This window comes from Lytechinus variegatus, chromosome 3 (genome assembly GCF_018143015.1).
Source record: "Lytechinus variegatus isolate NC3 chromosome 3, Lvar_3.0, whole genome shotgun sequence".
In the NCBI taxonomy this organism is placed as follows: domain Eukaryota; kingdom Metazoa; phylum Echinodermata; class Echinoidea; order Temnopleuroida; family Toxopneustidae; genus Lytechinus; species Lytechinus variegatus.
The window spans coordinates 33,842,964-33,867,369 of record NC_054742.1 but is presented as its reverse complement, the minus strand read 5'-3'; the positions used below and the strand labels follow the sequence as shown (position 1 = coordinate 33,867,369).

Genomic DNA, 24,406 nt, shown 5'->3' with positions numbered 1-24,406 from the left:
CTGACTGTATGAAATATAGATATTATATTGTTTGCTGTAATACCCCAAGCTCTATACTTATTTGAAGTTCTACACAATTTATAAGATGTTGTGAAGGGGAAAAAAATTACTTTTGCATACTGGTATTCAAAGAAACAAACAACAAAATATGGATGTTATTCCCCAAAAAATGTTATCGTTAATGAGTTGGTATAAATGTCTTTTTACTCTGCTTTCTAATTTCAAATATTCTCTTACCTTATCTTTATAATCTGGTAATATCATTGTGGATTTGTTCACTGTTGTTCAGGCCCTGAACAGTTATTGTAAATGGAAATGATTGAATAGAAACTGTATGTATGATTATTTCATTGCAGTTGTTGTTTGTTGCTATTGTGTATTCCTTGAGCTATTTAGAAATATATATATTTTAAATAAAAATCAAGATGTAGACTACTTTTGTATGAAATAATTGATATCATTTTAGACAAATGAACGGGATGTGAGGATTGAACCAAACCAACGAAAGGGACCTTTAGTAACAGACCGAACTTTGAAAAAAATCTTGGAAAAGAATGCGGTAAGAATCTATGCTTTTGTGATTTGAAGTTGTGATATTTATACTTTCTTTTTAAAGAAAGAACATCTCAAGCCTCAAAGGAACAAGAGTCAGTGGCGCATAAATTATTGTTTAGACAGATATATACTTTCCTTTTGCTGACAAAAAAAATCTGTGTAAGTTTATCAGTCAATTATCAGTCTTTTTACAACTTTTCTCCTATAAACAATATTCTAGAAGAAGGAAGAATGACTGCATAAAAATATTTTATTTCATCGCATTAGTTTTGGAGGGATTGTGTGCGTTTTTATTTTTTAATATGATAGGTGAAAAGAATGCCTTTTGGTGAATTTGAGAGGCTATTAAGTCAAGGAAGAGTTCTAAACCTGTGACTTGACTATCATCATAATGCTTCTCCAGGGTAAGCCAAAAAAAAATCAAGAAGGATGTCTTTTATCCATGGAGGTTTTCATTTGAATTTTGGTGCATAAGAACTTGTTCTTAGGTATGGAGTTAAGTTTGGTAATATGCACTGTAAGCTTGAAGAGTTTTACTTATTGATTTAATGTTCTTTAGATCAGGGCTAGAGAGTGAAAAATGTAAATACATAGTTATGAGCTGAGTGCGTGTAGCTTAACATGGAAGATTGTTATGTTTACCCCATTTCTATTGTCATGTAATTAAACCGATTATTAAATATCTGAAGTGAATAGAATTGCATAAATTTCCCAGTTTCCAAGAGCATATGATAAGTAACAAAACAAACAACAAGGCTCAATTTGTGAAATTGAGCATTCAGCATTCTCTCCCATATATAGAATACAGCTCAACATCAGCGTTTACTAGAGGATAGGAAAACTCTTCCTGTGTTCCAGCATCGAGATGAAGTCTTAGAGAGGGTGCACAAAGATTCCATCGTCATAGTGGCAGGGGAGACGGGGAGTGGAAAGAGTACACAGATACCACAATTTTTGTTAGAGGTAAGGATATAAGTGATGATTGACAGTTAAAGGACAAGTCCTCCCTACCAAAAAGTTGATTTGAATAAAAACAGAAAAATTCAACAAGCATAACACTGAAAATTTCATCAAAATCGGATGTGAAAACAGAAAGTTATGACATTTTTAAGTTTTGCTTAATTTCACAACACAGTTATACGCACATCCTGGTCAGTATGCAAATGAGGAAACTAGGACGTCATCCACTCACACTCACTTTTTCTTTTGTATTTTATTATGTGAAATATGAAATATTCTAATTTTCTCCTCATTGTCAAGTGAAACAATGATTAATTCCTCCCTGAACATGTGGAATTAGCATTGTTTTATACTATGTGGTTCAGTCAAGTTGGTCCTTATTGTCATATCTGTAAAAAATGAAATATTGTATAATTCAAATAATAAAAACAAAAGAAATAGTGAGTGAGTGACATGATTGACTCTCTCATTTGCATGTCAACTGAGAGGTGTATCTCACTGTTTTGTGAAAAAAAATAAGCGAAACTTTAAAATGCCATAACTTGACATCCGATTCTGATGAAATTTTCAGTGTTCTGCTAGATTGATTTTTCTCTATTTATTCAAATAAACATTTTTCTGGGATGGACTTGACCTTTAAGGAGTTGTTTTCAGAGTAGAGATTAAATGCAGCAGATTTTCCCTCAGAAATCTTTGTAGCAATAGCATAAGTAGCTTCAGTCAGTCTTTATAGCATGATGTTCTATTTATGCCCATCAATCTTAGTTGGCTTCTCTTCACCAAGGTGTGTATCAGGTATCATGCAAATGATTAAGATATATGTATGGTATGTGAACAAAAGAGTGTCATTCATTTAAACTTTATTTTACATTTCAAAGCAAGGGACATGATAATGATACCAATGATAACAATAATATGAAATGTATTACATTTGTAAAGCACATCACATCAATACTTCCATGCCTTCTACAATGTTACTGTCCTGTTAGACGTATTGAGTAAAATCTGAATTGTGTTTTCTCTAGTGTAGCTCATGAGAAATATCCATAACTGCATCACAATAATGATAAAAATATTTATGTATAGAATTTATGAGGTGTTTGTATTTGATTGCTTGTCTAATGGTGCATAATACATTACCCCAGCTTTATATTTCATAGCAGCTTATTTTTTAATGTATTTAAGAAATCAAATCAAGGCCACCATCGATTTCAAGCTCAACCTCTCATGGTGGTGGTCTCCTGCATTCATTCATTCATTTTTTAATACAAAAGTGAAGTACATATTCACATTGTGTTTTTTTTGTATTAATTATTCATTAAGAATTTACTGTATATATTATGGATTTTTTTTGGTATATTGCAAACAATGTAAATACATTTGATATTGTATTATTTTGAACACAGTAATAAAATAGAATAAAACAAAACAAATTTTGTTTTTTTTGTTTCATTAAGGACCGTGTGTTATCTGGCAATGGAGGATCATGTAACATTGTATGCACTCAACCTAGAAGGATTTCAGCCACTAGTTTGGCTAAGAGGGTCTCACAAGAATTGGGAGAGTCTGGACCTGGACTTAGGGTAAGTTGGGAAAAAAAATATATTCTTAAATTTACCCCAGGTGCAATTGAAGGCCATCATAATAATTTGTACCAACTGATTCCATACATCCAAACCTAAAACTTAACTTCAAAGACGATATTAATCTAAAACCAGCTCCACATATTCTCAAGCATGGCAGTTTTCATAAAGCTGTTTGTTAGTTTCACTACTGGTGTCTAGTTCTTGGTTGCTAAATCAGATTTCAAAGATTATAATTTGTCAAAATTGGATTATTGTGATAGGAGTAAGTAACTCCCATATTACCTGGTCATATGTTCAGACATGCAAACTCAAGAAGTTTATGAAACACCACCCTATTCCTTATCTTCAATTATGTCTTCAGAGAAGTGAAATGTGAGCTACTGCTGCTGATCTAAATGTTAGGTCACTGGCAAAGTTATTGCTGATTAGTTATAAGCAGATATTAGAATTGTCCTTGATCTAGTATTAATGTAGTATAAAAATAGCAAGGAAATGAAACACTTGGAAAGACATTTGTATTGTTTCTGAATCATTGTTTCCAATAGACTTATGTTTTTTTGTAAAAGTAAGTGAAATGAACTCAGATCATAATGCAATTGAAGGAATATGTGAAACCCCAAGTTCACTTTATCTTGTTTTAACCTCATGGAAACAACGTTTTAGTCCATTTGAATTATTGAAATATGAATCTTTTTTATTTTCTTTTGTAGGACTCTCTGTGTGGGTATCAGATTCGTCTAGAATCTAGGCAGACAAAGACAACTCGACTTCTCTACTGTACCACAGGGGTTCTTCTACGTAAGCTGCAACTTGATCCATTGCTCAAAGATGTCTCACATATTATCATTGATGAGGTTAGTTTCTCAAGTCATTATTCACACATTATTCATGTGTATTTGCAAAGGAAATCAAATCACTCTTTAGACATACTAAGAAAAGTATTAATATGAATTTGTTTATGGATTCTTTACAGATATGGCAACGTCACAGACTTTCAAATGGCTACGATCTTAAGGGAGTCAAATTAGCACCACCTCCTGGGATTACAATTTCAAAATAGCCTTGGATATGATACCTTGTCTTCTTGTTTTTATGTTAGAGGTATTTTGTAACACCTGCTAAATCAGTGATCGAGGTATGATATCAATTAATTTCCAAGGTCGTTATATAGGCCCATTTGGATAAAAATGTCTGATATGTCAATAATAACAATGGTATGAAGTATCTCACTTTAAAAGCCACACTATATTTTCTTTCTGATGTCATAGGTTCATGAGCGCAGCGTACAGTCTGATTTCTTGATGATCATTGTGAGGAAGCTGGTTCAACAGCGGTCAGATCTGAAGCTGATTTTGATGAGTGCTACATTAGACAGTCAAAAATTGTCTGCTTACTTCTACCATTGTCCCATCATTAGCATCCCTGGTAGAACCTTTCCAGTAAAGGTTAGTCTGCCACTATGAACATGGCAACATGTTCTTGAATGCCTGATAGTAGATATATCAGTGTCTGCTTTACTGTTCGTTTAGGAATGTAAAAAATATTGTAATATCTATATTGATACATGTTGCAATATCAGTCATCTCATTTCATCACAAATCTAAAAGCAAACAACTCACTGCAATGGAAGGAGTGCATGAGTCAAACTGTACCAGTTAGTTGGCAAATTGCCTGCCCTGAATGGTGCCTAATGTGTTGGAATAGATGGGCTACTGAGCCATGATATCAATATTCATTACGAAAGTGCCTAATGTTGCTTTTTCTTGAGTTCATTAAATTCAATCATAAATCTGAAGTTTTGTTTTCTGATTTCATGTAACTGTCTACTTTCCTTTACCCTTTATTACATAAGGTTAGTCATTCTCCATGAGAGTTATTTGGGATGGTATTCCAAAAACTATCATTTTGTTTTTCATAAAATTTGTAATTTCTCTCCGAGATGAGAGACAGCTATGATTGTCACAAATCATTATTCTGTTATTGAATGCAATGATTTTCAATTCATATTTCACCAATATTAGCTTTCATATGCATACATTAGAACATCTCCAGGTCAGTATTGGCTTTGGTGCTGAGGTATTTTTAACTCAAAATCACAGCAAGATTGACAACGTCACTGTAAAATGTTATGCAGTCAAAATGGCAGAATATCATCATTGCTGTAGACAAATTCAGTTGAGTGATGAGATAATATGATCAAAATTATTATACTTATAATCATTTTATACTTCTTATTGTTTTCATGATTGATTATTACCAGGTGTATCATTTGGAAGATGTAGTGGAGGATACAGGTTATCAGCTTGAGAGTGATTCTAGGTATGCTTTGAGATATGAGTCACTGGCTCAGGAAGACAAAACCACTGTTTCTGTGACAACTAAGGGTGGCAATTCACAACAAGTTCAGGTATTGATACAAGCTCTTCATTTACTGAATCAAAGCCTTGTTGCATGATATTGTTTTGGTTTCTATTACTAGAATAACACTGTATTTTATTTTCCAACATCACAGTGGTTAGGGAATCTGTCCATACCAATACAGTTTTTTTTGGGGGGGATTGCTCTTTTTTAAATATATCATGTTGCTCTTTTTTCACAAAATTTGGCATACTAAATTTTGTTTAATATCAGCAAATGTTAAGCAAATTGCTTTAGATTGGATAGGATTGCATTTTTTTGTTATAAGCTTGTTTTACAAACTTTATGAAATGTTGATATCTACCCATTTTCTATTATTTCTTCTCAGCTCTCGTGGGAAACAAATGATGTTGCTAATCTTGATGAGGTAAATTTTCTGTATTTTCTCTTATTTTTCTTGCAAAATTTTACATTATTTTTAGGATTGTTTACCTCTATGTTTTCATGATCCGTAAAACAAATTTACTTCGATTTTAATCAGCAAAAGGAAAAGTATAGAAAAGAATGCAGAGGAGGGAAAAGAAGGAGAAGTTGAAAATACAATGCAAACAAATGAGTGTAAAAGAAAGAATAAAATCAATAGGTAATTCTAGGTTACAAAATATATTTTATTTGAGAGTCGCTTTGCCACACATTCATTTCATGTGTCATTAAAATTTGTTTTTGTCTCACCTGCGAAGCAAAGTGAGACTATAGGCGCCGCTTTTCCGACGGCGGCGGCGGCGGCGGCGTCAACATCAAATCTTAACCTGAGGTTAAGTTTTTGAAATGACGTCATAACTTAGAAAGTATATGGACCTAGTTAATAAAACTTGGCCATAAGGTTAATCAAGTATTACTGAACATCCTATTAGAGTTTCATGTCACATGACCAAGGTCAAAGGTCATTTAGGGTCAATGAACTTAGACCATGTTGGAGGAATCAACATCGAAATCTTAACCTGAGGTTAAGTTTTTGAAATTTCATCATAACTTAGAAAATATATGGACCTAGTTCATGAAACTTGGACATAAGGTTAATAAAGTATCACTGAACATCCTGCATGAGTTTCACGTCACATGACCAAGGTCAAAGGTCATTTAGGGTCAATGAACTTTGGCCGAATTGGGGATATCTGTTGAATTCCCATCATAACTTTGAAAGTTTATGGATCTGATTCATGAAACTTGGACATAATAGTAATCAAGCATCGCTGAACATTTTGTGCAAGTTTCAGGTCTCATGATTAAGGTCAAAGGTCATTTAGGGTCAATGAACTTTGGCCGAATCGGGGGTATCTGTTGAATTACCATCATAACTTTGAAAGTTTATTGGTCTAGTTCATTAAACTTGGACATTAGAGTAATCAAGTATCACTGAACATCCTGTGCACGTTTCAGGTCACATGACCAAGGTCAAAGGTCAATGAACTTTGGCCGAATTGGGTGTATCTGTTGAATTACCATCATAACTTTGAAAGTTTATGGATCTGATTCATGAAACTTGTACATAAGAGTAATCAAGTATCACTGAACATCCTGTGCGAGTTTCAGGTCACATGATCAAGGTCAAAGGTCATGTAAGGTCAATGAACTTTGGCCATGTTGGGTTTTTTGTTGAATAACCATCATATCTCTGTAAGTTTATTGGTCTAGTTCATAAAAAGTGGACATAAGAGCAACCATGTATCACTGAACATCTTGTGCGAGTTAGAGTAGTATTCAAAGTCAGCACTGCTGCTATATTGAACCGCGTGATGCAGGTGAGACGGCCAGAGGCATTCCACTTGTTGACTTTGTTATTCATCCATGAGGTTTGTCCTGTTTCTATTTATGTGATGTGTTTTATTTCAAATCTCAATCTTGGTTTCATAAAAGCTTCTTTATTAGTAGCTACTGAAATCATTCAGTGTGATTGATTGAGAGCAAACTTGTCATATAACCATATAAGCTTTGTGAAAGAAGACCCTAAGTTTGTATGCATTCATACATATGTAGAGTGGTCTGGATGTGGAGAAGTACAGTAAGCAAACAAGACAGGTCATAACTAGACTCAATCCAGATACAATCAACATGGACCTTATTTTGGTAAGTTAAAGTGTGTATTTTTTATTTGAACTACATATCTTCTACAAATTAGACTTTTTGGGTTGACATTCTCTCATTTCTTTACTGTATTTGTTTTTGTCTATAATGCTATTCCACAGATATGGTTGATTTATGTTGCATGCACTATAAATCTAATTTTTATTGATATTCTGTTCTGACAAAGAAGTGAAACAGAAACTGCTTTGTCTTGGTCTTAATATTATGTGTACCATGTATTAAATATCATTTGAACTAAATCTTATTGGTAAGTCAACCAGCATGCTTTATTTTCCTTTTTCTGAGGAAATTGCCCATCAAAATAATGTCTGTTATAACTAGTGACAAAACAATGAAATAAAGAATAAATTATATTCATTTCGGGGTTATCAGCACACATATACTACTGTTTTAAAATCTTTAATCTGATACAGAATCAAGAGAACATCAACGTTAGGAAATGAAGGAAATTGAAGAAAAGAAATGAAAATATTATTCCTCCTGTCAGGGCTATGGAATAGTCCTATATATTTTGATTATTTATGATAAGTAAATGAGGTGTAATCAATTAAAAATATGATGTTTAATGAATGATGAAAGAACTGTCTAACTAAAATTCATGATGTAACATGATATATTCTGCTTTGATGTTTTATAGGAATTACTTAGCTACCTTGAGCAAGTGCCTCTATTTCAATCTGTAGAGGGCGCTGTACTGATCTTCATGCCTGGCTTAGCCCAAATCCAACAACTCTACGAGCTTCTACAAGCAGATCCTAACTTCTCCAATACAGATAGGTATTACAGGATTGGCCCTACAGTATTCTACTTAATATATCATCAATTCTTATTGAGTGCATTTTGATAGCATTCAAAACTCTTGATTGATAGAGATTGGTTGATAACATTTAATTCTTTCATTTTAAATTCAACTAAAATTTACAATGAAAAGAAGAAAGAAAAAAAGATATATCATCGTTGTGGTTGATTTGATGGCTTTAGTCATATCCAAGATGTTGATGGGGGTGTGCCACAACTGAGGAATGCTAGTACTAAGCAGCCAAGTGAACACTAGTAAATGCACCTACAGGAACAAGGGAATGGCATGTAGTGACAGAGAAATTTGGAGGCAGTTTGAGGAACATTGCATATATCTTGAAAACAGTGATCAGAAGCTTAAAAAGGGGGTCATCAAAATGGCGAGTTCACTTAATTTCTATATGTACATGTACATGAGTGTCCTCCCTAGGAACCAACCTGCAGTTGTCAGAAATGTGATATGCTTTTTATGAAGTTATATTGTCAATGACTGACAAATTCATCTATTACTGTCATTTTGGAGTAAATTTGAGTATCAAACAGTAATATGTCGCAAACAGCATTTTGTATCCTCTGGAAAAAATGAAATATAAATCCAATCTTTATTACCCGGTTTATTTTATGAATTTACCACTTTCAATATCTATAACATGTACTTTTCATTGTCCAAATTCTTTTTAATCAACATATGATATGTTGATATGAATTAATCATAAATTTGGGCCTTGTTTTGAATATTTTGTTGAAACATTGATTTTCATTGGTAGAGAAACTGACATTGATAATAACTTTAATGAAATTTATCTCTGAATCTCTGGTGTCTCTCCTCCCAGATACATTATACTTGCGCTTCATTCAGTCTTGTCATCCGACGATCAGAGCACTGCTTTTTCTGTTCCTCCACCTGGTGTACGTAAGATCGTCATAGCAACCAATATAGCTGAAACGGGTATTACCATTCCAGACGTCGTCTTTGTCATTGATGCAGGCAGGGTCAAAGAGAATAGGTAATGTACAGTGTAGATATGAATTATTGAAAAAATATGGTTTGTTTGAGATTAACCCCTTTTCTACTGAATTAATGTAACGCATGGGGTTATTACAAGGATCACCTGGGTCATGTAATTGATGGGTTATAGAAGGGCGTGCTCATCTATCGGGGTGTTACATCGATTTTCCTTTTGTGCATCTCAGCAATTTAATGACAATATTATGATAGAGCATGATAAAGAACTCAAGAGGATTAGGTTATGGTGGCCCAAGATACAACCAAATTAATACCTATAGGTCCCATTGAAGTAAAAGAGAAATTCCAGTAGTTGCAGTAAACACTGATTTCATGAGAAAGTCTGTAAAACAAGGCTTAATTGTCAGTATATCATTGAGGATCTAGATCTGGTACAATTACATTAACTGAAAGTTGTGAAATCTTGAAATCTACGCTGAAAAATGTTCACACAGAAGATCCCCAACACAGATAAGCGCACGTGGGACAATAGCTTAGAGCGTCGGGCCCGACGCTCTACCGGAATCCTGTGCTTATTTGCTGATTTCTCAGCAATTACACAATTTCTTCCAGAATCCTTTGGCACATGCGTTTTGTTTATACAGACACTTTGGTCGTCATTTCATTGGATTCTGTACAAACTCATTTTGATTTCGTTACCAAAACTAGCATTTACCTTTAATGTTATTTTGCCTAGCTCATAATTGATTGGAACCAGACAGACTTACTCTAATTTCAATGGATGTATTAAAGTAAATATTTATACAGCCTATCCTTGGCCCCCTTGGACTGATTTCGGTGTTTTTTGTTATGCCCTGCCAAGGTATGGTATCATAGTGCAGATATTGTTGCCATATACCTCTCATGTAATTACAAGCAAATTTCTCTACTTTTTAAGAAGCTGTTCCATTAAGATTTCCAACCTATTTTGAATGGCAGGTACAATGAGCGTAGCCAGATGAGCTCTTTGGAAGAGATGTATGTAAGCAAAGCAAGTGCAAAGCAAAGACAGGGTCGAGCCGGTAGGGTAAGGGAAGGCTTCTGTTTCCGTCTATACACCAAGCAGCGCTACGATGGTATGAGGTCCTTCACTCAACCAGAGATTCAGAGAGTGGCACTGGAGGAGCTCTGTCTGCATATCATGGTCAGTAGAAAGATAATATGATGAAAAGATTAAAGATGATGATCTGTTGTATGAGCAGTGCTCAGTTGCCAATCAAAATCAAGAATTTCATAGAATTGTTACCAATGATGTCAAAGTGAACATTATGCAGTAGAGGGTTTGATTGACTAAAAACTTCTCTGCCAATATTGAGACTTGTCACCAAAACATGTTGGGCCTATGATATCATTCTGTCCTTACCAACACACAAAATTATGTGAAAAGTATTTCCTACTGGTACTTCTAGAAGATGCATGTAAAGTTTGAAGAAATTTTCTAAACGAAGTAAAGAAAGAATTTATGAGTAGACTAGATATTTACTTGATCTTTATACTTGCTAGAATTCAGTCATAAAGCCATTCACTTGATAGTCATAAACGATGACAAACAATTTGACAATCACAATCGCTTACCCTATCTATGAAATCTTCCCCCTCAAGTTGTTGGTTTGTCAGAGCCAATTTTTTGTCAGGTAATCAGGAAATCAATAATTTGTTGTTACAAGTGGTTAAATCACATTTAACAAGACTCTGTAATTTGAGGCTATAGCTGTTCACATATATAGAATTCTTACATTAAGATTAAAAGAGGTGATAAGAAAACCCTCATTTTAACTCGATATATACTTCTTAAATTCAGAAATGCTCTCTTGGAAACCCTGAAGACTTCCTGCAGGCAGCACTAGATCCACCTCTCCCACAGGCAGTGCGTGCCTCTATGTCTCTTCTAAGGGAGGTTGGAGCATGTCTGCTAGATACTCCAACCCTAACACCACTTGGTCAGCATTTGGCAGCTCTCCCAGTCAACGTCCGCATTGGCAAGATGCTCTTATTTGCTGCCATCTTTGGCTGTTTGGAGCCAGTGGTGAGTTGAAAATGGATGTTAAGAGCTTTCATGTATCTAAAAAAAGTTTTTTAAAAAGAAACAATATGCAAGTTGAATAAGAATTTGGCTTATGTGTTGTGACTTAATTATTTTGTATGAATATCTAGAAATTAATATTATAAAAAAAATCATATTCACTGAAGTATGTATTGAATACTCTTCAGAATTATTTATGAAGCTCACTTAATTGAAATTGTCATTTAATTTGACTAGTTCAAAATGACAAGAGATTTTGTCTCATAATCACACATTCCCATACACACATAAATGGGAATATTCTCATTTAATCAATATTAATTGAATTTTAATATAATATTTGTCACCTAGACACTTGTATACACACTTTTCAATCAGCATCCTGACCATGCAAAGACAAATGGTTTTATTATATGTTCTATCCCTAGGCAGTTATTGCTTCAGCAATGACAGATAAACCACCATTCCTTGTGCCTCTAGGGAAACGAAGCTTGGCTGATGCTGCAAAACGATCAATGTCTGTAGCAAACTCCGACCACATCACAATCTATAAAGCTTACTCAGGGTATGGCTATTTCAGATTGAAATATAGACATAAATTCTGTTCATCAGATTATTTTTTTTTTGTATAAGTGATCAGAACTTTTGTTGCATCTCATGCACTATTTCCAGATTTATACTTGAAACTACACACAAGTGTTTGGTCTGAACATTTCAGCTGTTTTAGGGATCATATTTTGGAGATCCGTGTATCTGAGGAGTAACCCTTTGCATTGGACCCTTTTACCTTGGTACCTTCTCAAAATTACATGAAAATTAAAGTGATTGTTTTCACCTTCCCAACAATTTGAATTCTTTACTCAATCCTATCATTTATTAAACATAGTAATAATATCCATTTAAAGTTCTTCGAGATTATATTGTAATTATATACCAAAGTTTGAGGCCTGTGTGTGTTCCAGTAATTAGAAATACTGTCCTTTTTCTTCCTGAATGATAATCCAGATAAATATTTATTCTATTGATAGGCCTATGTAGTGAAAAGGCCCAAAGCTCAAGTTTGATAATAAGGCAGTGTAGATAGCGTATATCTTATCACTAAATATTCATATCTTGAGAGATAGTGGTCTATTTCTGAGACATCGCACTTTGCAGTAGTAACCTTCATTGGATCAGCAGTGAAATTTCATGATTTATTATGAAATTGAAATTCCATTGCTGATCTAATTACTTAAAATTGTATGAAAAGCATGCTGTGATTGCATAAGAATATATTCTTATGTAATCATAGCATGTTTTTATAGCATGTTCTTATGTAAGCATTGAGTGTTAACACATTAGGTCATTATTTGTACTGTTGCTTTAAAGATCCCCAGTATTGTCCTTGGTGTATTGTCACATTAAGAAGTCCTATAAAGCTGATAGTGGTGTTGATTTCAGAGGGGCCATCCTTGAGGCATGGATAGCTGTTTAAGTGACACCATAAATAAATGATTTTCTCACTCTTGGTTGAAGTGTGCACTTGATACTTTAGTGTTACACTGTACAGATGAGAGACATATACATGTTTTGTTTAGAGAGTACTATACTGGTCAATATGCACTTGATAATTACCCTCTATCATTATGTAGTGAATTAATGAAGGATCTAATCAATCTGATAAAAATCACACTGTCAATATAAGTATATTATTCTCATTAGTAGCTATTATTGTCATAAGTAGTTGCATAAATAATTGGAGCAATGATGAAAGCTGCACCTTTCAGTATTATTCTTCCACCAATGCCTTCACAAAAATGGCAACAAGTGGTTAATTTCCAGTTTTAGAATATCCTTTTGAAGTCGAGCATTTCATACATGTATATATTTTTCAAGAAGTATATTGTTAATGAAATTTTTGAAGTAGCTAAATTGATACTTAGGGACCTGTTTGAATTTGATCACCAGATGAGACCTTGAGCCTTTAGTTTATAGTGTGGTAAAACAAAGTTCAGGCAAAGTTATGTCCAAGGACATCCCTATCATTTTAAATGGTATCACCAGGGCCCCATCTTATTAAAAGTTTTTATCAGAAAATCTCAAATTGTGATTGATTAGAATCCAATTATTTATATGTTTAGTCCCAGAAAGTTTTATATTGGGATTTTGAAAACCTAATTATTGTGCGAGAGAAAGAAGGTGCATAGTCACAAGACAGTTGTAGGTGAAACTGTTGTTTGTCAGGTAATTTTTTGCTATTATTTATTTTCATATTCAGGTGGAAAGAAGCTCAGAGTAAAGGTAGATCTGCTGAATCTAAATACTGTCATGTTAATTTTCTGAGTAGGACAGCTCTCTTAAATATGGAGGTAAGAAAAGTAAAGAATGTTGCCGATTTATCTTTGTCAATTCAACCCGATGATTTCACAGGAATGAGGAATTTAAGATATGTTGTAAAGGAGATGGCTCATCAGTGATCTCATCATATTTTGAGGGTTACATTTGTTGGTTCCATTATATTTTAAGAGACTGTTTGGTTTATTGATTAAAGTAAGATGCTTTGAATCTATTTCTATCTCTGTTCATATAAGCATTGTTTGAAAAATGGAAAATAAAATGAATTTCACATTTATCAATGATATGATACTATTTGTCAAAGAAAAAAAAAGAAGCTTATAACAAAGACATTTTCCTTATAATTTACTTTGAGATATTAATTTCTACTAAAGTAATCATGGTTTTCTATTTCCCCTCCAATCATAATGTGTATTGCATTGCAGAATGTAAAGAGAGACCTCATGCAGTTGGTCAAGTCTATAGGCTTTATTCCATCAACAACTAATCAGAATACTCCTAGTTCCTCATCAGCAAAACAGAAGTCACTTTTATCCAAGATGGAGGTTCTAGAGATCAGTAAGACTGAATCATCATCTGGATACAAAGATGTGTTCCCGTTGACAACATCCAATACTGCTTTACTCAAGTCTGTTCTCACAGCAGGTAATTATTTGATTGTATTCAGACTACCTCTTTACATCCAAAGTTGCCTTTCTGTAGTGGCATTTGTGAACTTAATGCTCCTCACCAACATCCTCAATTCTTTGAGCTCCTGTGCACGTCCAATTGTCCAGATTTTTGTGTGATAATAATATGTGTATTCTATTAAATCTAGCTTTTTTTTTTTGCGGTTATGGAGTAGAGAATATTTTTTGATGGGACACCTGTTAGTCTTTTTTTTTACATGTAGATAGGGAATCTAAAACATTGTTTGCTTGCAACTTGCGTTCCACTTGATTGCTTCTTCCACACTGATAGTAAATTCTCTTTTACAATTTTTTTTCTGTATATTTGAAATTATCTTCTTCAAGAGCTTTGAATGTATGTTGAATTTGTACAGTCGTATCAATAATTTCAAAGTGCTTCTAATGATTGAAAAGTGTTAACCAGTTAATTTGTTTTGTTGACTAGGTCTGTATCCTAATGTTGCCAAGACAACCTATGAGCCTCCTGCACATGGTATGAAGGATGATGAAATAATATGTCGAGCTGATACCACTAAAGGACCAGTAACTGTTCATCCATCTTCCGTTAATCGGCAGCTAGGCACCAATGGCTGGATGTTATTTTCAGAAAGGGTGATTTTCCAAATCATTATTTGCTATCAATCAGTAAAGCCTCTGTTCAATATTTGTAAGTCCTCCCATAAGTGCCTGTCCCTGTTCCAGTTCATTACTACATTTTATTAATGTGTGCATCCATGAGCTACTAAGAATTTGATAACTTCAAAACTCATCAGATCACTGTCACTCCTCTATTCATACTTACATAGTGTTTGATTTGTCAGGAAAGGTTCTTTAGTTATTTTGAAAACCAAAACGGGACAGATGGACAGACAATCTGTAAACATACCGTCTTTGATGGGCAGAGACATGAACATGGGTTTCTTCTTTTTGACAGAAAATTATTTCTCAAGTCTGGAATTGTCTGAAAATTGGCCTTTTTAGCACAGACTTAGAGACCATGACCTAATTTGTTGTATAGTTCAGAATATGGGCATATTTTTAAGTTTACACATTGAAATCGTCAGTGACGGCTTTGCCTTCAGCACAGGCCTGTGGTACACTTCTTAAGGAGCAAAATATTGAAATATTAATATATTCCAATACATTATCTGTGATCCAAGTATGCTGTCTTTTGTTGATAACAGGTGAAATTATCCAAGGTTTACATCAGGGAGAGCTCGTTGATAACCCCATATCCTCTTCTGTTGTTTGGTGGAGAGATAGCTGTTCATCATAGACAAGGTTTTATTAGCATAGATGATTGGATTAAATTCCAGGTGAGTATTAGGGTAGCTGAAAGTCATGAACAGGTTCATTAAGAAGAAATATTGACAAGGATGTTTGTTGGTGATCAATCAGTTTATCAGGAGGCAAAACATGTTGTTAGGGTGTGGGGGGGGGATGGATAGAAGGTGGGCTTATGTGGATTGTGAGACAGTGTAGAGAAATGAAGGAAACTTAATTTTAAAAAATAATAAATTTTAGCTATTACGATTAAAAAACATGCTTTTAGATTTCGCCTTCAAAGCAGTAGGGAAAGCTTACGTGGGGGTATACCATGAAATCTTTTTTTTCTTGAAACATACTTTGTAGTTTACTATATAAATTTTTATTGATTTTAGTCATAAATGTTGATTAGGGATAGGCTTCATTATGTGTATATTAAACCAAAAATATTAGTTTTAAGTAGAAATTGATTACACTATAACAAATCGCATTTATAGTATTGTATGTTACAGTGTATAGTGTAACAGCGTATAGTCCTTTCATCTAAGATCTTGTTATTGTACTTTCGTAGGCTTCCGCAAAAACCGCAGTCATCTTCAAAGAGCTTAGACTTCTACTCAATGTCTTCTTAGAGAAGAAACTTGCCAGTCCAGCTCTACAGATACAAGGTTTGTATAGAAAGAAATACATTTTTAATTCAGAAACATTTGTGGTACATTAATTTTTGCGGCAAGATCGGTGAGCGTGAATTTAAAAACACAAATTTATGAATATCTATTTTAATGCATGTTTTGAACTGGGGTGTAATTGCATGTATAGTTTTGGCAAAGAGAATGTATAATTTGACCTATAGAAGGCAACATTTAAGCAAGCAAGCAAGCTTGCGCTCTAAATCCTATGCATGGCAGATCAGTGTTTGAATCATGATTTTGCTTGAAATAAAAGTTGCTTTTGCTGTTTGATTGGCGATTGTTTAGATCTGTTTAGTTTTCAAGAAGACATCTTGTCGATTGATCCCATGCACTTTTAACCGCTGTAATCCGCATAATCCTTACCTGGTGCTCGGTCATCCATATCAGGCCAGCAGCACCTCCGTTTTGCCTGCAATGCCTTCCCTGTTATCCACCCCGCAAAAAAAAATTGCGCTGAATGTTACAAAAGCTCATGATTAATCAAAACAATGCTGAATTATGCCGCTATAGAGCTAGAATTATGAGCAGAAAATACAATTTTGTTGCCTGAAATGTTAATTAAAACTAGCCACAGATGGGGAAAAAGGAAGTGACTTAGTGATTGTGGAGCATGCAGCGCAAATTCAAGAACCCGTGAATTTTTTAAATATTTTGCTCATTCCCGTGTATTGCAAAAAATTAATCCTGCAAAAATAAGAGCGTTTACAGTCGACCATTGCCATTCGTTAGTTAAGTGGACATCAGAAAGAGGTGGGTATTCGGGTTGATTAGATTGGATGAATGGGGCATGCATGTAAACAAAAAGGATTAGATGCCAGTTTCATGTTTGATCAACTTATTATTCAATAAAACCTGGAATTCAATGACAAATTGGGTTTCAGTAAATTATATGGCAGGGTGTCTATGTGAGAACTTCTTACACTGAAGATATATTTTATGAATGCTCAGGGGAGCTACATGTCTGTATTCTAGATCAATTTTACCTCAGATAGGATGATATTTTCCTTTCAGTTTAAATCAGTGGTAACATACCCTGGAAGTCACTTCAAAGTAGTATTCTGAGAATCTTTTTATCTTCATTTTATCTGAGGAACACCTATGGATATATAGCATTTCCAATGAAAGGTTGTTTGATAGCATTTTAATCTCATTTCACCAATGGGAATTGATTTAATTAAATTCAGTGCGCTTGCACTATGTGCTAATAAGTCTTTAGAGGGATTTCTTTTCTTCAACAAAAATTACCAATACCCTTATGTTAGATGTCCCACCAATTCATAGTTCATCAAAAAGTGCTATATGAATCAAACGTTATAATTATTATAATAATAATATTTCATAATTCTACTGGAATGCTGATAGACTACTCAATTATTATCATATTTTCCTTTATTTTCATTTCAACATTTAGAGTCCAGTCACCTAGAAATATGGTCAAAATTAACTTTGCAAAAAATAATCAAAACAAAATAGTTGAAACATTATTTTAAGATTATTTTCACTTCAAAGCAATATATGTGTGAGCAAATTGTCTGCATAGCTATAATAAAAAATTTGCAGCATGTTTCCCTCAGGCACTGCTCTGATGTTTTATCATCTATAGATATGTGACATATAATTTGCTCAGTTCTATTTACCAATTTCATTTTTTTTAAGTTGATTTTTTTTTTCAAAAGATGTCAGGATGATACTGCCCGTCATAGAAATTATACCATGATAGCCGATAGAGGGATGTGTGTGTAGAGTACCGAAGTGATGATGTCACAAAAAAAACTTTTTTTGCATTTGAGAATTTTTGATACCATATTTTGGTAGAGCATGATGAAATACCTGCAGTACCAAATTTTAGTGCGAATTGGTCCATGTGGGGCCTGAGTTATGACCTCATGAATACATAATTAGCCCCATTGAAGTCAATGTAGTATTGGCCTGGTTCTAAAAGTTAGCAACAAGGCCAATAATACATTGACTTCAATGGGGCTTATCATGAGGTCATTTATCAGGCCCCTTTAGAATGATTTGCACCAAATTTTGGTAGTGGGGGGATTTCGTCATGCTCTTCCAAAATATGGTATCAAAAATGCTGAAATGCAAAATTTGAAAATTGATGACATCACACTTTGGTAGTCTATTGTATTCACCAATAAAGTTTAAACTCTACCTATACCATTCATATATTTTAATGATCTACTTTCATCACTCCCTACCCAAATCAATTGACTAGATTAATCATTTGAATCCACTGGTTTTATGTATTTATACTCAGACTGAAACTGTATCATAGTGTCATCTTTTTAAAGAGCGTTATTCATTCCCCCCTTATTTTTATATTTTTCAGATGAGGAGGTGATCAAAGCTCTACTGAAGTTGCTCAAGTCAGAGAAGGCCAGGTAGCAGGAAAAAGAAGCATCTAGCTTTAAGGAATTACAATGAAAGAAAATAAAAATACAATATGTCCACGATAATCTGTTTTATAATAGAAAGTTATAGCCACATTTAACATCCTTTTCCACAAATATTTATGATATACTGTACTTTCTTGGACAATAAAGAGTACCTGACCCCCCCCCACAAAAAAAAAAAGTTAAACAATGCTTTGCTAAAACTTAAACATCCCAGAGGTATTTCATGATGTGTATCTAGACTTTACAATCAAGTGGAACATGTCAAAATTGTTTTTTTCAATTATTTATAGTCTTGTAGCTTAAAGGTCAAGTCCACCTCAGAAAAATGTTGATTTGAATCAATAGAGAAAAATCAGACAAGCACAATGCTGAAAATTTCATCAAAATCGGATGTGAAATAAGAAAGTTATGACATTTCAAAGATTCGCTTATTTTCAACGAAATAGTTATATGAACAAGCCAGTTACATCCAAATGAGAGAGTCGATGATGTAACTCACTCACTATTTCTTTTGTTTTTTATTGTTTGAATTATACAAAATTTCAATTTTTACGAATTTCACGATTAGGACCTCCTTGCCTGGAGCACAAAATGTTAAAATAATGGAATTTCACGTGTTCAGGTAGGAATGAAACTTCATTTCACATGACAATGACGAGAAAATCAAAATATTTCATATAATAAAATACAAAAGAAATAGTGAGTGATTGATGTCATCAACTCTCTCATTTGGATGTAACTGGCTCGTTCACATAACTTTTTTTTTTAAATAAGCGAAACTTTAAAATGCCATAACTTTCTTATTTTACATCCAATTTTGATGAAATTTTCAGTGATATGCTTGTTAAATTTATCTCTTTTTATTCAAATCAAGTTTTTGTTGGGGTGGACTTGTCCTTTTATATAAAGATGTTAATTAGTATCATATTAAAACTATTCACACAATTTAAAGCTTTTTTGGCTCAGTTTTGACATTTTTTTACTATAAATAGTTTAGATAATTATAAATCTTGAATAAATCAAACTTATTTTTAACGTTATTTTTGTGGGTTCATGCACAACATGAAAACATCTTAATGACATTTCCCTTTACATTGTAAGAGATGACTAAAAAAATATTTTCCTTGAAGTATACAATTTGATAGTGATGAAGTGAAATGTGTGTTTAATGTTAATGTTTAAGAGTAAAAATATGATGGTGATCAGTGGAAGTGAGTGCCTGGACTTTTTTTCTATGGTTTTATATCTTTAGTATACTTTTCTGTGCAATCACAGAAAATGTAACAGATATTACTCAAATTCCAAGGACAGAATGATTGTATTCATATCTTTATAGATTCAAATTCTTGGCATGGCTATTTAGTGGAATTGGGTGCATGTTTATCAACATAGATATTTTGAAAATAAGTGGACCAACATTTTTCTGGATTCCACTTTCACAAATTTGATGAAAATAAGAAATGAGGGTACTACTAGCTTGATAAGCTGAACTGTAGTTCCTGGAGCCTCATTCTGGACTTCTTGCATTTACTACGGTGAAACTCTACAACACACCAATTCCTTTGAAAATGCAGGTCAAATCACAGTGGAGATTTGAGAGGCATTTGTCGAAAGATGGTGGACTGGGACAGCATCGGAATCTCTTGACCTCTGAATGATATATTTGCAATTGTTCGTCCAGTGCAAATCTTTGGATGTTCTGTCTGCTGTCCCAGTCCACAAACTTTCAACAAAAAACATCTCAGCTCTCCATTGTGGGTGTAATTGCATTTTTTAAAGGAATCAATGCATTGTATAGTTTCCCTTTAGTAAAAGCAAAAACTCTTTCTTGGTCCTTGGTATATTTATCAGAACTAACTTTTATAATTTGACAAAATTGACATGAAAGTAATTTCAATTTCATGAATTTCAAAGTCCCATAGAAAACAAATAAGGATATTAAAGGATATTAAAAGTCCAACCAAGAAAAATGTTGGTTTGAACAAGTAGAAAATAATCATACTAGCACTAACACTGAAAACTTCATCAAAATCGGATGTAAAATAAGAAAGTTATGACATTTTTAAGTTTTGCTTTTCCCCCCACATTTCTTAGTTGAATAATGAAGTTTATGTCAATATTTCACTCTGGGTGGAGTAAATAGCCTTGTCAATGTATCAATTTTATGAAGGATTTTAAATTTGAGATAACAGATAAATATAATAAAAGACAAGTGTTGTATTTTCTTCTTTAAGACATGGTAAAAAGGTTAATCTTATATATAGAAGAATAAAGATGGACTTTATTTTTTACATTTTGTGTGTATTTTTATCTATCAAGCATCATAGAGTATGATTAATACTTTTGAGGGCAATGGACAGAATACTTCATGAGGTCAATGGATAATTCATTTCATCTTTCACAGAATTCTGTTATTGATAATCTTTCTTCTCTAATGAACTATAAAAATTCCTTTGAAATGAATACACAAAACAATACTTGCATTTCCAAATGTATGTTATGCACCTAATGGAGCGAAACAGGCACTTTAATGCAAACAGTACATTCATTCAGCTGAATAAGGAAGTAAAATTATAAATTCTTAAAAGATCAAATTGCACTTTTATATAAAAAATAACACAGAACTTTTTATACATTATATATTACAAGATGCAAAACCATATTCACTTATAAACATAAAAAAAAAAGAATGCAATTGGGCAAAACATCAAGGTGAATACATTTTGAACATGTTCTACTTCATTCAAATTGGTGTTGAAAGTTTGAAACTATCCATTACGTCAGGGAATATAGGGGCGCATTGAGCACCTAACAAGGTGGATATGTGTGCAATATAAATACCCTATATATGATATTATTATTACATTGAATGTTCTTATATTCTGGGGCCCATTCACCATACCCCATCCCAGATATATCTCCTGCAATGAAAACTTGCAATGCACACTGCCTATAACATACAATGTTTAATCCAGTATTTCAAAGAGTGTATACACCAAAAAAAAAAGTTAAAGAGCTTTATTTTAGTGACAGATAAATAGAATTTTTTTTTTTACATCAATTAGGATACAACAAAATAAATGATATGAGCTTTAATCTGCTTAGTCTGTGCCCCTTGGTATGCCCCCCCCCCACAAGATTTCGGCCACATATTACACAGTGGTGACAAAAATGTGTGTGATGGGAAAAATTATGTAATCTTTGGGGCTGCTTACACAAATTCTACTTCTATTTTAAATGAATTAATGATGATAATTTATGCATGACAAAAAAATTTCTTTGAATCCTTTAAACTGCCAATTTTTGGTGTAGTGATTTGTACATTTTTTTTTTATTTCTGAGTATGTCATTGTTTGTTGTGTCTCCTACGGAAGTTCTCAGCAACACTTCCTATTATAAACATTTTTTTTATGTTTGCACACATTTTCTTAAGCTTTTTAAACCTAATAAAACAGCTCAATCATTGACTGGGTAAAATCTTCATTGCTCAGTTTCCATGATGAATAGGGGATGAAATGAAGCATTTGTTTTTTAATAGTTGACCATGCTACACTGTATGGCTGCACAAAAATGCAATATCACCGTGAAGGCTATAAAATACAGGCACCATACTATTGCTTCAAATATGAATTTACAAGAATTTTAAGGATGGGAATTCACTTTATAATTATAATAATAATAATTGGCATTTATATAGCGCTTTATCAATCTACGACTGTTCAAAGCGCTTCACAATTATTACCCGGTCACTGGATTCATAGCATTCCAAGCAGCCTGTTAGGCGCAAACTTGCTAAACCAACCACAATGACGGTTGTTTCCTACCGGTACCCAATTAGCACCTGGGTGAGAGTGGCAAAGTGTGGATTGACGCCTTGCCAAAGGGCGCTAGGCCATGGTGGGATTCGAACACACGACCCTCTGATTACAAGGCGAGAGTCAGAACCGCTACACCAAGGCGCTTCCACATAAACATTAATCAAACATTACTTCAATCCTGTAAACGTTTCACCTTTAGAAGACATACATGTTCAGTCAATGTGTAATGACCCAAGTATACACTACAAATACTACAAATTTAACATGATATTGTCCATATCATCCAAACACCTACTGGTTACAAGTGCATTTGGATTACTACACCTATGAAGCTGAGAGATTATGTCATATTAGGCCCCAGTAAAACAGTTCGATCTGCTTTGGTATTGATGCTGACCGATGCTGCGGGTCACCAGTGCAAATTTCTGCCCATTGGTGTATAATGTAATAGAAATTCAGTGTCTCCAAAGAAAAAGTAACCAGTTTATGTGCTTAATTTCATTAATAGATATTTCATATTATATCTTAATTAACCAAGTGGGACTTTGTAAATAATATACTGTGCAAGACATCTCATTCATTTCTGCAACTTATCTACCATATTGTTACAATATATTGTTGCATTATGTGTCAAATATATTCTTTGCTACTCGTCCTGAGATGGAGCTAACACCTGCCAAGTAATTACAAGTTGCAAACAAACAGAACAGAGCAAATATGATCATGCCCATACATAATGCAACACTAAATGCAGGCTATAAATTCATGCAGAAACCTGAGAAATCCAGCCAAGTAACTTATTTACATAGTACCACTTGGTTGATAGTTTGCTATCACATGAAAGTTTGATATAAATAAAGAAATTTAGTTGTTAACCTGATTTTAATTTTATTTTCAATTTCAAACTCTTTGGTGACACCGAATTTATGTATTCCCACAAAGGTTTGCCAATCTCCATAGATCACCAGTAGGCAATGTTAAAAAAACAAAACAAATATGTTAGAAATACTCTGAGATCTAATTCATACATAGATTGAATTTACTAATATGACGTTGCAAAGCAGTTCTATTTTGCTCTAAAAAATGATTTATTTAAAAAATTATTTAGTTAATTAGAGCAAACTTTTGATTTTATGCATAGATAAGCATAATTAATTAGCAATCAGATTTTTTTGCAGAATTTGATCTCATAGTTTATTAGATTATGCCATGGCATGGGTAACGCGCATGCCAATTTTGTTGCAATTGTGCAATCAACAGCCGAGATCTAAGGGGGGGGGGGCTGTTTCGACTTCTAAGAAAAAACATGGGGGGGCTGAAGAAGCCCCCCCCCCCCCCCCCGTTTTCTTAGGAGTCAAATAGCCTAGTCCAGAGCTGCCAATCTGAACAAGAACATTTCAGTATTTTCAAGGCTGAAAATATAGTTTATTAGATTATGCCATGGCATGGGTAATGCGCATGCCAATTTTGTTGCAATCGTGCAATCAACAGCCGAGATCAAAGGGGGGGGGCTGTTTTTTCGACTCCTAAGAGAAAACATGGGGGATGAAGAAGCCCCCCCCTGTTTTCTTAGGAGTCAAAATAGCCTAGTCCAGAGCTGCCAATGTGAACAAGAACATTTCAGTATTTTTAAGGCTTAAAATCAGTATTTTGGTGAGGGAATAAGTATTTTCACAGGAATACTATAGGACAACACATACACATAAACTGAAACTTAAGAAATCAGTATTTTCCATGAAACAGTCAGTATTCTCTGTTTTTAGTACTAAATACAGAAAATCAGTACTACTTG

At 33.7% G+C, this 24,406-nt stretch overlaps 1 protein-coding gene across 1 annotated transcript in view; it reads left to right on the top strand.

Annotated features, from left to right (window-relative positions):
- The window catches only part of LOC121410837 (ATP-dependent RNA helicase dhx29-like), a 47,433-nt gene extending 28,326 nt beyond the window's left edge, over positions 1-19,107 (top strand). Inside the window, exons 13-31 of the mRNA XM_041603156.1 lie at positions 467-559; positions 1,357-1,518; positions 2,973-3,098; positions 3,812-3,955; positions 4,370-4,546; positions 5,362-5,508; positions 5,848-5,886; positions 7,497-7,586; positions 8,242-8,381; positions 9,236-9,409; positions 10,348-10,552; positions 11,210-11,434; positions 11,860-11,996; positions 13,689-13,779; positions 14,191-14,410; positions 14,879-15,045; positions 15,618-15,749; positions 16,271-16,367; positions 18,730-19,107. Coding sequence (XP_041459090.1) covers positions 467-559; positions 1,357-1,518; positions 2,973-3,098; positions 3,812-3,955; positions 4,370-4,546; positions 5,362-5,508; positions 5,848-5,886; positions 7,497-7,586; positions 8,242-8,381; positions 9,236-9,409; positions 10,348-10,552; positions 11,210-11,434; positions 11,860-11,996; positions 13,689-13,779; positions 14,191-14,410; positions 14,879-15,045; positions 15,618-15,749; positions 16,271-16,367; positions 18,730-18,785 — 2,622 coding nt within the window. The 3' untranslated portion in view covers positions 18,786-19,107. The remainder of the gene's footprint in view (positions 1-466; positions 560-1,356; positions 1,519-2,972; positions 3,099-3,811; positions 3,956-4,369; positions 4,547-5,361; positions 5,509-5,847; positions 5,887-7,496; positions 7,587-8,241; positions 8,382-9,235; positions 9,410-10,347; positions 10,553-11,209; positions 11,435-11,859; positions 11,997-13,688; positions 13,780-14,190; positions 14,411-14,878; positions 15,046-15,617; positions 15,750-16,270; positions 16,368-18,729) is intronic.
- Positions 19,108-24,406: the final 5,299 nt, after the last annotated feature.